Source organism: Neofelis nebulosa, chromosome 10 (assembly GCF_028018385.1).
Source record: "Neofelis nebulosa isolate mNeoNeb1 chromosome 10, mNeoNeb1.pri, whole genome shotgun sequence".
Lineage (NCBI taxonomy): Eukaryota > Metazoa > Chordata > Mammalia > Carnivora > Felidae > Neofelis > Neofelis nebulosa.
The window spans coordinates 106,477,453-106,491,454 of NC_080791.1; the positions used below are offsets into that span (position 1 = coordinate 106,477,453).

At 54.1% G+C, this 14,002-nt stretch overlaps 1 protein-coding gene across 5 annotated transcripts; it reads left to right on the forward strand.

Annotated features, from left to right (window-relative positions):
• Nucleotides 1-156: 156 nt before the first annotated feature.
• Nucleotides 157-13,983, forward strand: TAF6L (TATA-box binding protein associated factor 6 like). 5 transcript variants are annotated; one of them, XM_058689343.1, is made up of 12 exons: nucleotides 157-479; nucleotides 2,320-2,379; nucleotides 4,603-4,762; nucleotides 5,210-5,296; nucleotides 6,682-6,832; nucleotides 6,978-7,028; nucleotides 7,769-7,863; nucleotides 9,945-10,070; nucleotides 10,215-10,435; nucleotides 10,766-10,898; nucleotides 12,890-13,018; nucleotides 13,150-13,983. In XM_058689343.1, exons 1-12 carry the CDS (start codon nucleotides 361-363, stop codon nucleotides 13,918-13,920), a joined length of 2,103 nt encoding a protein of 700 aa, XP_058545326.1. In that variant the 5' UTR covers nucleotides 157-360; the 3' UTR covers nucleotides 13,921-13,983. The 5 variants fall into 5 exon arrangements, with proteins under 5 accessions (XP_058545326.1, XP_058545327.1, XP_058545324.1 ...); XM_058689344.1 differs by lacking the exon at nucleotides 157-479 and adding an exon at nucleotides 1,468-1,580; XM_058689341.1 differs by lacking the exon at nucleotides 157-479 and adding an exon at nucleotides 1,703-1,795 and having other exon boundaries at nucleotides 4,445-4,762.
• The last annotated feature ends 19 nt before the right edge of the window (nucleotides 13,984-14,002 follow it).

A 14,002-nucleotide genomic window follows, 5' to 3' on the forward strand; every position in this document is an offset into this window, starting at 1 on the left:
GCCCAGATCCTGCTGAACTGACCTCAGACTCAGGATGGTGGAGGAGGCCCTGCCGCTTCCCTTTATGCAGAGGTGGACAGACACTCCAGTGTTCAAGCACAGTACTGACACTACAGCAGATGTCATACTGACTATAACTGGAAGAGACTCAGCAGGGTCATAGTCTCCTTAGGTGGTGTTGCCATGGCAACCTCCACCACATCCATCTGGCCTTCCCAGCTCTAGCCTGGGAGGATCTTTTTTACAGGCAGCAGCATCTTACCCTGAGAGGGAGGAAGGGCGGGGATGTGTACATTCACGCTCCTCCGCAGAAAACTCCTTTCTATAATGAATAGCCCATTGCAAACGACCTCATTTTGAATGAACATAAAGGAATTAATTCACTGTCTGCCTCCTGAGGTGTACAAGAAGGTTCAACCTCAACTCTGCCAAGTGCTTTCACAGACATCATCTCACTTAATCTACAGTAACCCTGTGAAGTGAGTATCAGTACCCCAGTTTGCACTTGGGCGAAAATATGGTTAGGTAATTTGCCCCGAAGCGACGGTAGAATTTGAACCTAGGTTGGTCTGACTCCAAATACTATCCGTAACCCACTAAACCCACTTGGTTCTGAATTGAGAGCTGTCCAAGTTTAGGAAAGCATGTGCGTGTAAAGTGGTCAAGGAAATCGAGGCAGGTTAGGGGTTATAGTTGGCTTACTGAGGAAGGGTGCCGTAATGAGCACAGCCCTAGAGTCTGTATTTTGCACGTGAGCTTGTCCCAGTGAGAAGACTCTTCTGCCCAAAGAAAATACCTAGTGGGAGCCCCATCAGTCCTGCAGGTGATGTTGGAGGGGTAAATTGAGCCCCACCAAGTGGGCAAGAAAACTAATTTACACACCAAAGTTTAAAGTTTCGCTGCAGTCACATAAATGCAAATGCTTGGAAACTCAAAGTGCAGACGAGATCAAAAGAATAGAGACGCTTTCCTTGACAATACGCTTTTAAAACATACATACACAAGGGCACTTGGGTGGCTCACTCCGTTAAACGTCTGACTGCAGCTCGGGTCATGATCTCACGATTCATGAGTTCAAGCACCGCATGGGGCTCTGCTCACGGCTTAGAGCCTGGGGCCTGCTTCAGATTCCGTGTCTCCCTCTCTCGCCCCTACCCTGCTTGAAGTCTCTCTCTCTCTCTCTCTCTCTCTCTCTCTCTCTCTCTCTCTCTCTCTCTCTCTCTCTCTCTCTCTCTCTCTCTCTCTCTCTCTCTCTCAAATAAATAAAACATAAAACACACAAAACCATTCATACCAACTCTCAAAACACCCAAGAGCTGTTGCTTTAAGAAGTCCGACTCTTCAGCCTCACGTGACCCCCTGCGCCCAGATTCTTTTACAGCCCCTTAACAGAGGCCAATCGCGAGGCGGGAAGCCTGCGGGTGGGCGGGAACTTCGCAGGACGCTCGCCGATTGGTTGTGCTCCTGGAGGGCGGGGCCTGGGCTCAGAGAGAGGGAATTAGGGTGAGCAGGGTGAGTGGGAGCTGCCTTCGCCGCCACCGCCGTCTGGGTAGCCGCCTTTGCCGCGCCAGAGCCTTCAGGTGAGCAGGCCCTCGCAGGCCCAAGGACTCTCCGTCCCGCTGTGGGCCCCGCACTGACTAGCCTTAGCGCCGGCTCCGCTGGGGGCCCGCCCCCTTCGCTGACCACGTGACCCAAGTTCGGTAACCCCTGACCTCCTCCACCCTACCCCAGCACTTCTGGATCTGGGATGAAGGGAGGCTGGGTGGGAGGATGCGCTCCCCCGACGCCCGTGGCGGTCAGTTCCCACGCCACTTTACCAGTGTGGCTAGTGGCTGGGGATGCAGAGGAGAGGAGGTTGAGGAGGGGGAGACCTTGGTCAGAGCCAGGACTTTGTGGGTCTTAATATAGGCACATAATAAGGAAAGACCTTTGCCCGTGGGCAGGACTTCATGCTCCCATTTTACAGGCAGGAAAACAGAAACTTCAGAATTATCCATTGGCGGGCCTCCAACTCCAGTCTTCGGGCTGGAAATCCAGGCCTTGTCCCTCACACAGCCTACCGCTCTGATGACTAGGAACAGGAGTTGAGTCCCTGCTGCCTACTTAGTGCTCGCTGGATGTTCTTGGACAAGTCATTTCACATTTAACCTCTCTGAGCCTTGATTTCCTTGGCTGTGAAATAGACACGATACTTACATAACATCTATCTCATTGTTACTGAGAATAAGATGAGGTATAAGCCATATAAAGCACCTAACTGTATGCCTCAGGCATAGCATGTGCTTGGGAAAAATAGCTATTCTTTATTCGGTTTTGCAGCAAGTGTTTATTCAAGGAGTATTATGTGCTGACCCTGTGCCGGACTCTGGGGATGCAAAGGTGAGCGAACTGTCATGATCCTAGCTGGGCATGGAGCTTACAATATAGTGGGGAGGTGTTATCCACACAGTTACACAATTGTATAGTTACCAACTGTGATAATCGCTTTGAAGGCCAAGTACTGGGACATTGTGGAGGTCTGAGAAGACTTCCCTGAGCAAGTGACATTTGAACTGAGATCTGAAGGAGCCACTAGGAGCTCACTAGACAAAGAGATTGGAGGTGGAGGAGGAGGAGAGTGTTTCAACTAGGGGAAAGAGAGTGTACGAATGTCCTGGGATCAGGTGTTTTGGGGGAAATGGAAAGCGGCCATGGCGGGAATGCAGAACACGAGAGGGAAAGAAGTGTTGCAGAAGTAGATGGATACGCAGGGCTTTGGAACCATGGTACAGGTTTGTTCTTTATTCCAAAGGCAATGTGGAGCCACTGGGAGAAATGCGGGAGGCCGGGTTAGGGACCTGGAAGTTTTTGGATTTAGGGACCTGGAGGTCACTGGTGACCCAGAAGCACCTGGAACTGGGCCTTGCTGCCTGTGGTGCTGATGCCTCACTTTGGCCCTCGTGGGCCTGCCCTCTCATTGTGGTGTCTGTCACTGGAATCGTCCATCAGTTGCTGTTTTTATTGGGTTCTTATTCTGCCATATCCTGTGAACGGAAGAGCAGGTTCCTGCTGTTAGACCTCTAAGCCAGACTGGGGAAGATCAGACACATGGGCAAAAGCTCAGCTACTAAAAGCCTGACAATCCCTAATGGCATTTTTTTTTTTTTTAATTTTTTTTTTTTTCAACATTTTTTATTTATTTTTGGGACAGAGAGACAGAGCATGAACGGGGGAGGGGCAGAGAGAGAGGGAGACACAGAATCGGAAACAGGCTCCAGGCTCCGAGCCATCAGCCCAGAGCCTGACGCGGGGCTCGAACTCACGGACCGCGAGATCGTGACCTGGCTGAAGTCGGACGCTTAACCGACTGCGCCACCCAGGCGCCCCCCCTAATGGCATTTGGCGAGGAAGACCTTAAAAGACAGACTGGATTTGCCTTAGCAAAGAGGAGGGGTGGGGGCTTGGAGTAGAGAGGGAGACGACCAGCCTGAGCACTGGTGGTGGAGCATAAGGCAGGCTGGAAGACTCTAGGCTGATCTTACTGGGAGGAGGGATCAGCTTGAACAGCTGGGGGGATTTGGGACCAAATACAGAATGTCAAGCTGGGAGCCGCCTGGGTGGCTCAGTCAGGTGAGCGTCACGGACTTCAGCTCAGGTCACGATCTCACGGTCAGTGAGTTTGAGCCCCTATGGGGCCCCTTGCTGGCAGTGTGGAGCCTGCTTGGGATTCTCTCTCTTTCCCTCTGCATTTCTCTCTCTCTCTCTCTCTCTCTCTCTCTCTCTCTCTCTCTCTCAATAAAGAAAGAAAGAAAAATGTCAAGCTGGGGAGTTTAGACTTTCTTTTAGAACCAGTGTGGAAGTACTAAAGATTTCTGAGCGAGGAAGTGTCAGGATACAAGTAGTTTTCATCAAGACTCAGTAGATAGTGGTGGTAGCAAGAATCAGAAGGAAGAAAACATGACTTTTTTTTTTCTTTTTTAACGTTTATTTATTTTTGAGGGGGGGCAGGCAGAGAGACGGGGACAGAGGATCCGAAGCAGGCTCTGCGCTGACAGCAGACAGCCCGATGCGGGGCTCAAACTCACACACTGTGAGATCACGACCGGACCAGAAGTCAGACACTTAAACGATTGAGCCATCCAGGTGCCCCTGAAGTTTTTATTTGTAACTAACCATGGTAACATCTTCCATCATCCCTTTGGGTGGTGTTCTGGTCCTTGGCTTTTTCATACACCGTCTCGTTTTGGCCTCATAGCCACCCTGTGAGGTAGGGAGGGCAGCGGCGATTGCCTGTGTCTTACAAGTTCGGACACCAGGGCACAAGCTGATGACCAGGGCTCTCAGTCACAGTCACTCAGGAGGTGGTAGATCATGGCTGGGACCCAGTTCTGTGAACCCCCTGAGGCCAGGCACTTTTTCAGGCATCCCTGTTGTCTGACCCAGCTCGTCTGTTTCTTGTTCTTAGCCTCAGTTTCCTTGCCTGGACACTCCGAGCCTCTGCGGCTCCTTGTTCAGGGATTCTGGAACAAGAGCAGCGAGACTGGTTCAGAAGGCCTTGAAGTCGGGCTCCTGGGCCCTGAGGGAGACTGGGTGGCTTCTCAAACCTTCTCTCCTGGCTCCCAGCTCCGTCGGGGCCATGTCCGAGCGAGAAGAGCGGCGGTTTGTGGAGATCCCTCGGGAGTCGGTCCGGCTGATGGCGGAGAGCACAGGCCTGGAGCTGAGCGATGAGGTGGCAGCTCTTCTCGCAGAGGATGTGTGTTACCGTCTCAGAGAGGCCACCCAGGTACGCCCCCCTCGCTCCCCGCACCCCTCCCAGCTCCCCTTATTCTCTCCTTGATGGCTGCCTCCCACAGGGATTTATTACACAGCTGTGTTTGCGGCACCTGCTCTGAGCTCTGAGGGACAGAGGCGGTCCTTGCCCTCTCCGGAGCTCCCCTTTCAGCCAGTGGGGCTTCTGGCAAACAAAGTGCTGGCTGGGCATCGTCCCCCCATTGCCCCTCTTCTCAACAGCCCCGCCAGGCAGGCCAGGCAAGTTCACACTCACATTCTGCGTGTGAGAAACTGGGTCCCAGAGAGGGAACGTCACACGGGGGGTGCTGTCTGCACCAGAGCAGAGCCAGATTCCGGGCTTCCTGGTGTCCTCTTTGCCTCCTCCCCAGGCTGTCTCTCTTCCCCTGGGGACTCCATACCCCCTTCTCCCTGTCCCCTGACTTTGTTCCTCCCCTCCCAGAATAGCTCTCAATTCATGAAACATACCAAACGGCGGAAGCTGACTGTCGAGGACTTCAACAGGGCCCTCCGCTGGAGCAGCGTGGAGGTGAGTTGAGCGCGGGCTGCACAGGGCTCAGGTGGCATGACCCACCCCGTGCCCAGCACAGACCTAAAGACCAAATGTGCACACAGGGGCAGCTCACAGAAACCACAGGGTAGGTGCCCGGGGGCCAGGAGGTTAGGGAAGCCTTGGAAGAACTGGGACTTGAGCCGGGCTTTAAAGGGAGGCTTGGGTTAGGCTAAGCCAAGAGAAGAGGAGACATTCTGGGTAAGGGAGGAGCCTGGGCATAAATGTGAGTATTAGACTGTCCTGCACAGTTGTTGTGGGGCAGGGACTTGAGGGAAGAAGATCATGTTTAGAAGAGAATAGTGTTGGGGTGCCTGGCTGGCTCAGGAGAGCATGTGACTTTTCTTTTTTGGTGGGGGGAGAGCACAGGCTGGGGAGGGGCAGTGAGAGGGGGACAGAGGATCCAAAGCGGGCTCTGTGCTGACAGCAGCGAGCCCGATGTGGGGCTCAAACTCACCAGCCGTGAGATCATGACCTGAAACGAAGTAGGATGCCTAACTGACTGAGCCGCTCAGGTGCCCCAGCATGCATCTCTTAATCTCAGGGTTGTGAGTTCGTTTGAGCCTCATGTTGGGCCTGGAGCTTACTTTAAAAAAAGAGGGGGAGGGCACCTGGGTGGCTTAGTTGGTTGAGCGTCTGGCTCTTAATTTCGGCTCAGGTCATGATCTCAGGGTCTTGGGAGCAAGTTATTCTGAGTGAGGAGCCTGCTTGGGATATTCTCTCTCTGTCTCTCTCTTTCCCTTTCCCTCTTTCTCTCTCCCTCCCCCCGCCGCCCCTCTCTTCCGCCCACATGCTCACACACGCACTCTCTCTAAAATAAAAAAAAAAAGTTTATTTAATTTTTTAAAAATGCTTTTTGTGTATTTTTTAGAGAGTGCAAACAGGGGAGGGGCGGGAAGTTGGGGGGCAGAGAATCTGAAGCAGGCTCTGAGCTTTCAGCACAGAGCCCGATGTAGGGCTTGAACTCACGGACCCCAAGATTGTGACCGAAGCCCAAGTCAGACGCTCAACCAACTGAGCCACCCAGGTGCCCCTACATTAAAAAAAAAAAAAAAAAAAAAAAAAAAAAAATTTATTAAAAAAATATAGTGTTTTCAAAGTTGGGTGAATGTTTGGAGGGCTGGCGGCAGGGGGTTGAGTCTCAGGGCCCGTATGGTTATGGAAGGACAGACCAGGCTCTACTCCCTGACCCCGTGAGTACCGGATGCTCCAGCCAAATTCCCGGCAATAGGCCTGAAGCCTCAGGCATCTCCCCTTTTCTCAGACTCTTGGATTTCCCTCAGACGTAGGCTCCCCGCCCCGGTCAGTAGATGGCCTCTTCCCTCCCCGGCTTCGGCCTGCCCTCCGATCCTCTCTTTGCTCAGGCCGTGTGTGGCTACGGATCCCAGGAGGCGCTGCCCCTGCGCCCTGCCAGGGAGGGCGAGCTCTACTTCCCTGAGGACCGAGAGGTGAACCTGGTGGAGCTGGCCCTGGCCACCAACATCCCTAAAGGCTGTGCCGAGACAGCTGTGAGAGGTGACCGCCGGGGTCCTACATGGGGCGGGGACAGGAACTGGGCTGTCAGAGGAGCGGTGGGCGGGGCAGAACCCCCGCATGCGCCTGCGGTGGCGCTACGAGGGGCAGAACCCCCTTAGCTGACCGGTCTGTGCTCTGGTTCTAGTTCACGTGTCCTACCTAGATGGCAAAGGGAACCTGGCGCCTCAAGGATCAGGTAAGGGGCAGTACGGGGAACGGGCTTTCCGGACTTTCCTTCCTTAGGAGCTAAGGGGGGGGGGGGGTGCTCCTGTACCTCTCTGCTTCTTTTTTTGGTTTGTTTTTAAGTTTATTTTGAGAGAGGGCGCAAGCGTGAACAGGGGAGGGGCAGAGAGAGGCGGGGGAGAGAACCTAAAGCAGGCTCCTCGCTGCCAGCGCAGAGCCCAACGCGGGGCTCGAACTCATGAACCGTGAGATCATGACCCGAGCCAAAATCGAGTTGGACAAAAAACCCGAGTTGGGCGCCTAACTGACTGAGCCACCCAGGCACCCCTGTGCCTCTGATTCTTCATCTCACGAGTATTTACTGATGCCCCGTTCTGAGTGGGCACTAGTCCCTGCCCAGAGGGCTCGGATTTGGAGCTAGGAGCCCAGACCTGGGACCAGTCATGATGCCGGGTGTTGGATGCTAGCACAGAAGTCTGGGCGACTGGGTCCCCTGAGGGCAAGTGTCCAGGAGGGACTGAGGACTGAGCAGGAACCTGCGTGGCAGAGGACAGGTGGGAGGCACAGTAGGGAGCACAGAGGTGTGGAAAGCCCGCAGGCTCAGGGCTGAGCAGGGCTGCTCCGAGGAGTTGGTGGCTGTGTGCTCTGGGAGTCCCGTGTGAACAGGCTTCTGGTGGGGAGGGGAGGGAGGGGAGCCGGCAGGTGAGGTTGGGCTGGGCTGACCCTGACCACCTCCTGCCCATCCTCCCACAGTGCCCAGCGCCGTGTCTTCGCTGACCGATGACCTTCTCAAGTACTACCAGCAAGTGACTCGAGCCGTGCTGGGGGACGATCCGCAGCTGATGAAGGTGAGCGAGTGGACCCGAATTGGGGCACAAAGTCCAGTTTTCAAATCCCCATGAAATTCGTTCTTTTTTTTTTTTTTTTTTTTTTTTTAAGTTTATTTATTTACTTAGAGCCAGTGTGAGTTGGCGGGGGCAGTGTAGAGAAAGAGGCATAGAGAAGGAATCCCAAGCAGGCTCCACATGCTCAGCGCAGAGCCCGGCACGGGGCTCGATCCCAGAAAGCAGGAGATCATGACTGAACCCGGAGCAAGAGTCAGACGCCTAACTGACTGAGCCACCCAGGCGCCCCCCACAGAGCTCTTTCAGGCCCCTACTTCCTGTCCACTGCACACACCTGATGTGGGTGGGAGCGGGGGTGCAGGGCTCTGAGGCCGCCCTCCTCCAGGACCGCCTTGCTCTGCCCACTCCAGCGGGAACCCCTGCTCTCCAGGGAACGGGCAGCTCAGCAGGGCCATGTGGGGGGACTCGGGTGGTCAGTACCCGCACACCTTGATTCCAGAGCCTGCTCTCTGGGGTGCCTGTTGACTTGGGGCCGAGTGAGGCAGCCACGTTGCGGCTCTCATTTGTGTGGGGTTGAGAGGGAGAGAAGGGAAGCCGAAGGAGCCGGGGTCAGGGTGCCCGGCCAGACCTGCTCGGAGAGACCCTGCCGCTTTAGCCTCTGGGACTCCGCAGGCTGCCTGTGGTCAGTCCTCCCGTGTCCAGAGTCAGGCGAGCGTTAGTTTGCTGGTCTGCTCCACGAGGTGGCCTCTCGGGGTTTCTGTCCTTCTTCCCATGTCTGGCTGTTGCTCCCGTTCCTTAGGAGCTTGGCTCCGGTTCCCCAGGCACCGCCGATGGGATGGGGTGCGGGGCCTGGGGGCTGAGCTCCTTTCCCACTAGTCTGCTGTCTGCTCTTGTAGTGCCTGAGCATAGGAGCTTTATCCAGAGGGGTCTGGAGGTCACAGGTAGTGGAGATTCAGGGTTAAGAGGACTTTTCTCATGTACTTAACTCTTTTTGCTGCTTATAAAAGCTGTATCAGCATGTTTATTATAGAAGTATTGTAATATAAAGGGGCACCTGGGTAGCTCAGTCAGTTAAGCATCCGACTTCGGCTCAGGTCACGATCTTGTGGTTTGTGAGTTCGAGCCCCGTGTCAGGTTCTGTGCAGACAGCTGGGAGCCTCGAGCCTGCTTCGGATTCTGTGTTTCCCTCTCTCTCTCTCTGCCCCTCCCCCATTCATTGTCTGTCTCTTGTCTCTCTGAAAAATAAATACCCGTCAAAAAAAATTTTTTTAGGGGCGCCTGGGTGGCTCAGTCGGTTAAACGTCCGACTTCGGCTCAGGTCGTGATCTCATGGTTCGTGAGTTCAAGCTCCACATCAGGCTCTGTGCTGACAGCTCGGAGCCTAGAGCCTGCTTCGGATTCTGTGTCTCCCTCTTTGCTCCTCCCCCATTCTCACTCTGTCTCTATCAAATAAAAAAACATTAAAAAAAAATTTAAAAAGATTTTAAAAGAAAGTGAAAGTTTCCCATGGAAACATGTTTTCTCCCCCCCCCAAGTTTTAACTGTAATTTCTCTAGTATAAACTAAGGTGGTATTACAGTAAACCTCTGGTTTTAGAACAAGTGCTTTTCTCAGTTAAAACCACGTTGGCCACTTAGGTTGTGGGCAGTTTCTATTATTACAGACTGTGCTGTGAGTGGGTATGTGTGTAAACGGGTAACTTTTATGGTGGGTTAAATTTATAGAAGTACACTTGAATAATCAAAGAATATGAACATTTACATTTTTTAAAAATTTATTTATTTTGAGAGAGAACATTTAAATTGTCATACATAAGAAGTAAACTGTCCTCTAAAACGTGTCAGTTTAGGGGCACCTGGGTGGCTCAGTCAGTTGAGCGCCACACTTGGGCTCAGGTCGTGATCTTGCAGTTCTGTGGGTTCGAGCCCTGCATCGGGCCCTGTGCTAACAGCTCAGAGCCTGGAGCCTGCGGTGGATTCTGTCTCTCCCTCTTTCTGTGTTTCTCCCCTGCTCGCGCTCTATGTCTCTCTCTCTCAAAAATAAATAAAGATTTAAAAAAAAAATTTTTTTTTTTTAAATGTCAGTTTCTACTTGGGGCTGGAGGACCCAGTGCAGTCTGGCCTCTTCCTTTTCAGATCGCTCTCCAGGACCTGCAGACCAACTCCAAGATCGCAGCACTCCTCCCCTACTTTGTTTACGTGGTCAGTGGGGTGAGTGACGTGGCTGGGGCAGGGTGGGGACGGTTTGTGGGGAGATAACCCAGCACCGGGTAGGGCTCGTGGCAGGCGCCGTCGCGGCGGTGGGCTCCTACCTGCACCCTCGTGTCCCCCTAAGCGACCCTCTTCTACAAACAGGTGAAATCTGTAAGCCACGATCTGGAGCAGCTGCACCGGCTCCTGCAAGTGGCTCGGAGCCTGGTTCGGAACCCACACCTCTGCCTGGGGCCCTATGTCCGCTCCCTGGTAGGGAGTGTCCTCTACTGCGTGCTGGAGCCACTGGCTGCCTCCATCAACCCTCTGAACGACCATTGGACTCTTCGGGATGGAGCTGCCCTCCTGCTCAGCCACATCTTCTGGTAGCCGCTGGGCCTAGCTGAACGAAGGGTGGGGCTGTCACAGTGCCGAGGGGTTGCGTTCGGGAGCGGGTGAGACGTCTGGCTTCGAGGCCATGCGTTGAGGGGGCAGGGAGCCTCTTCCATTAGAGCTTCCCAGTCGGTGTGCTTCGGCACGCTGGGATTCTAGAGATGGACACCCGATATCCCCAGGGTTGGGCCCTTCGGCCCTTCAGGTAGCCTTCGCTCCCCCTTAGCCTTCCTTGTCCACTTACCCCGGTGCGCCCCGACCGGAGTCCAGTTTAGGCTGCCCTGTGCCTCATTCTCCTCTCTGACTGAATGCCGCTCCCGTAGGACACACGGGGACCTTGTGAGTGGCCTTTATCAGCAGATCCTGCTCTCCCTGCAGAAGGTGTTGGCAGATCCTGTGCGGCCTCTCTGCTCTCACTACGGGGCTGTGGTGGGGCTGCATGCCCTCGGCTGGAAGGTGAGGACCCCGGCCTTTCCCACACACAGAGCCGGAAGAGCTCCCATTTGTAATCAGAAAAATAGTATTTGTGTGTCTTTTATCATGAAAATGGTATATGCTTGGGCCGCCTGGATGGCTCAATTGCTTAGGCATCTGACTCTTGATTTTGGCTCAGGTCATGGTCTCGACGGTTTGTGGGTTTGAGCCCCACATCGGGCTCCGCGCTGACAGCATGGAGCCTGTTCGGGATTCTTTCTGTCTCCCTCTCTCTCTCTCAAAATAAAAATAAATTAAAAAACTAAAAAAAAAGGTATATGCTTGCTGTTGCCATGTACTGAGCTCTTGCCTTAGGCCCCACTATTTGATAGCTTGCCTTTCTGTGTATAAATGTCTTATCCTTTCAGAAGTTCTACATGGCAGGTATTAGTATATCCCCACTTCATAAATTCCTGGCCATTCTCTGTTAATCATGTTAAGGAACCACCCCTCAATTCCTCTTGTATTCAGGGTTTGTTTTTGTTTTTTTAATGCTTATTTATTTTGAGAGAGACAGAAGGAGCCTGAGTGGGGGAGGGGAAGAGAGAGAGGGAGAGAGAGAATCCCAAGCAGGCTCAGCACGGAGCCTGATGCGGGTCTCCATCTCACAGACTGGGAGATCATGACCTGGGCCAAAATCAAGAGTTAGGTGCATAACAGACTGAGCTACACAGGCATCCCCTTGTTTGTTTTGATAAGATCTCAGACTGTCTTTGTAAATGTTGGCACTGTGTCTTTTTTTGTGGTTAGATATTTTATTTAACTACTACAGTTGTAGAATTATTTAAGCTCTTATACTTGAGTCAGCTGTCTAAGTTGTGTTTTTCTCGGAACTTGTTGATTTAACGTTTTCATTTTTTTTTTTTTTAACGTTTATTTATTTTTGAGACAGAGACAGAGCATGAACGGGGGAGGGTCAGAGAGAGGGAGACACAGAATCCGAAACAGGCTCCAGGCTCTGAGCTGTCAGCACAGAGCCCGATGCGGGGCTTGAATTCACGGACCGTGAGATCATGACCTGAGCTGAAGTCGGCCGCCTAACCGACTGAGCCACCCAGGTGCCCCGATTTAACGTTTTCAAATCCTCAGGCTGTGGATGCCTAACCAAAGAACTCTTAACGCATCAAAGCCTGTAACAGATGTCACATCCTCTGTGAAGTCTTTTTTTTTTTTTTTTTTTTTTAAATAGAATGTGCAAGGGGCGCCTGGGTGGCCCAGTCGGTTGAGCGTCCGACTTCGGCTCAGGTCACGATCTCGCGGTCCGTGAGTTCAAGCCCCGCGTCGGGCTCTGGGCTGATGGCTCAGAGCCTGGAGCCTGCTTCCGATTCTGTGTCTCCCTCTCTCTCCGCCCCTCCCCCGTTCATGCTCTCTCTCTGTCTCAAAAATAAATAAACTTAAATAGAATGTGCAAGAGTGAGAGGAGTGGGTGGAGGGAGAGGGAGGGAATGTTAAGCAGGCTTGTGACCTGAGCCAAAATCAAGAGTCCATCGCTTAACTGAGCCACCAAGGCCATCCATCCTCTGTGAAGTCTTAATTGCTTTCCTCAAAATTAATCACAGGATTAAAATCATATAATCAGAATCCAGGCCTCAGATCGGTTGTTTGTTTTTGTGCAGGTGGTCTGAACTGAGTCCCAGTGTACATTTAAGCAATAGTACTTGCCTATTGACTGTATAGGGTTAATAGTTGGCAAATTAAATTTGTCTGTTAGCAATGGGCATTACCTATATCCTCTAGCCCTTGTCATACATGTCAGTGATAACAGGGTCACTTTACGTGGTCTTTGTACCTGACCTTCATTCTCAGTGCTTAGCCGAGGCTTGGGCATACAGTGGGTTCCAAATAAACGTTGGCTGAATACGCCAAGCTGAGAATTTCCCGTCAGAGGTAAAAAAAGTACGTCTTCCATGGGCAAGGGTACTTGAGAGGCAATAAGCAACAAGGTGCTTACTGCATTCCCTTTTCCCTTCCAGGCAGTAGAACGAGTACTGTACCCGCACCTGTCCACTTACTGGACAAATCTGCAGGCTGTGCTAGATGATTACTCCGTATCTAATGCCCAAGTTAAAGCAGATGGACACAAGGTCTACGGAGCCATTCTGGTGAGCGCCTGCCCCTTCCAGTCTCCCTTCCCTGGCGTGAGCTCAGCAGCTCACCTGCCTTAACTTTGGAAAACTCGACGGGCCCAGGTGCCTCCTAGTTCTCGCCTATCCTAGTCCCTCTGCTCTTACAGGTGGCCGTGGAGAGACTGCTGAAGATGAAGGCCCAGGCGGCAGAGCCCAGCAAGGGGGGCCCAAGCGGCAGGGGGTGCCGGCGCTCGGACGACCTGCCCTGGGACAGCCTTCTCCTGCAGGAGTCTCCCTCCGGGGGCAGCGCGGAGCCAGGCTTTGGGTCTGTCGTCCCGCCGCCGCCAGGAGGCGCGGGGCCGGAGGATCCTTCCCCGTCGGTGACCCTGGCGGACATCTACCGGGAGCTGTACGCCTTCTTCGGTGACAGCTTGGCCACCCGCTTCGGCACGGGCCAGCCCGCGCCCACCACTCCGCGGCCGCCCGGGGACAAGAAGGAGCCGGCGGCCGCTCCGGACTCGGTGCGGAAGATGCCGCAGCTGACGGCCAACGCCATGGTCAGCCCGCAGGGCGACGAGAGTCCCCGGAGCGGCGGCCCCGCGTCGGCCTCCGCGCCCGCCGCCTCTGAGAGCAGGCCGCTGCCGCGCGTGCATCGGGCGCGGGGGGCGCCCCGGCAGCAGGGCCCCGGCGCCGGCACCCGCGACGTCTTCCAGAAGAGCCGTTTCGCCCCGCGCGGCGCCCCCCACTTCCGCTTCATTATTGCCGGGCGGCAGGCCGGGAGGCGATGCCGCGGGCGCCTCTTCCAGACCGCCTTCCCCGCGCCGTACGGGCCCAGCCCGGCCTCCCGCTACGTGCAGAAGCTGCCCATGATCGGCCGCACCGGCCGCCCGGCCCGCCGCTGGGCACTGTCGGACTACTCGCTGTACCTGCCGCTCTGAAGCGGCGCTGGCCCCCCAGCCCCGCCCGCCGGCCTCTGTAAATAAAGCCCCTGTCGGAAGTGACGTCTGCGCGCTCGTGGGT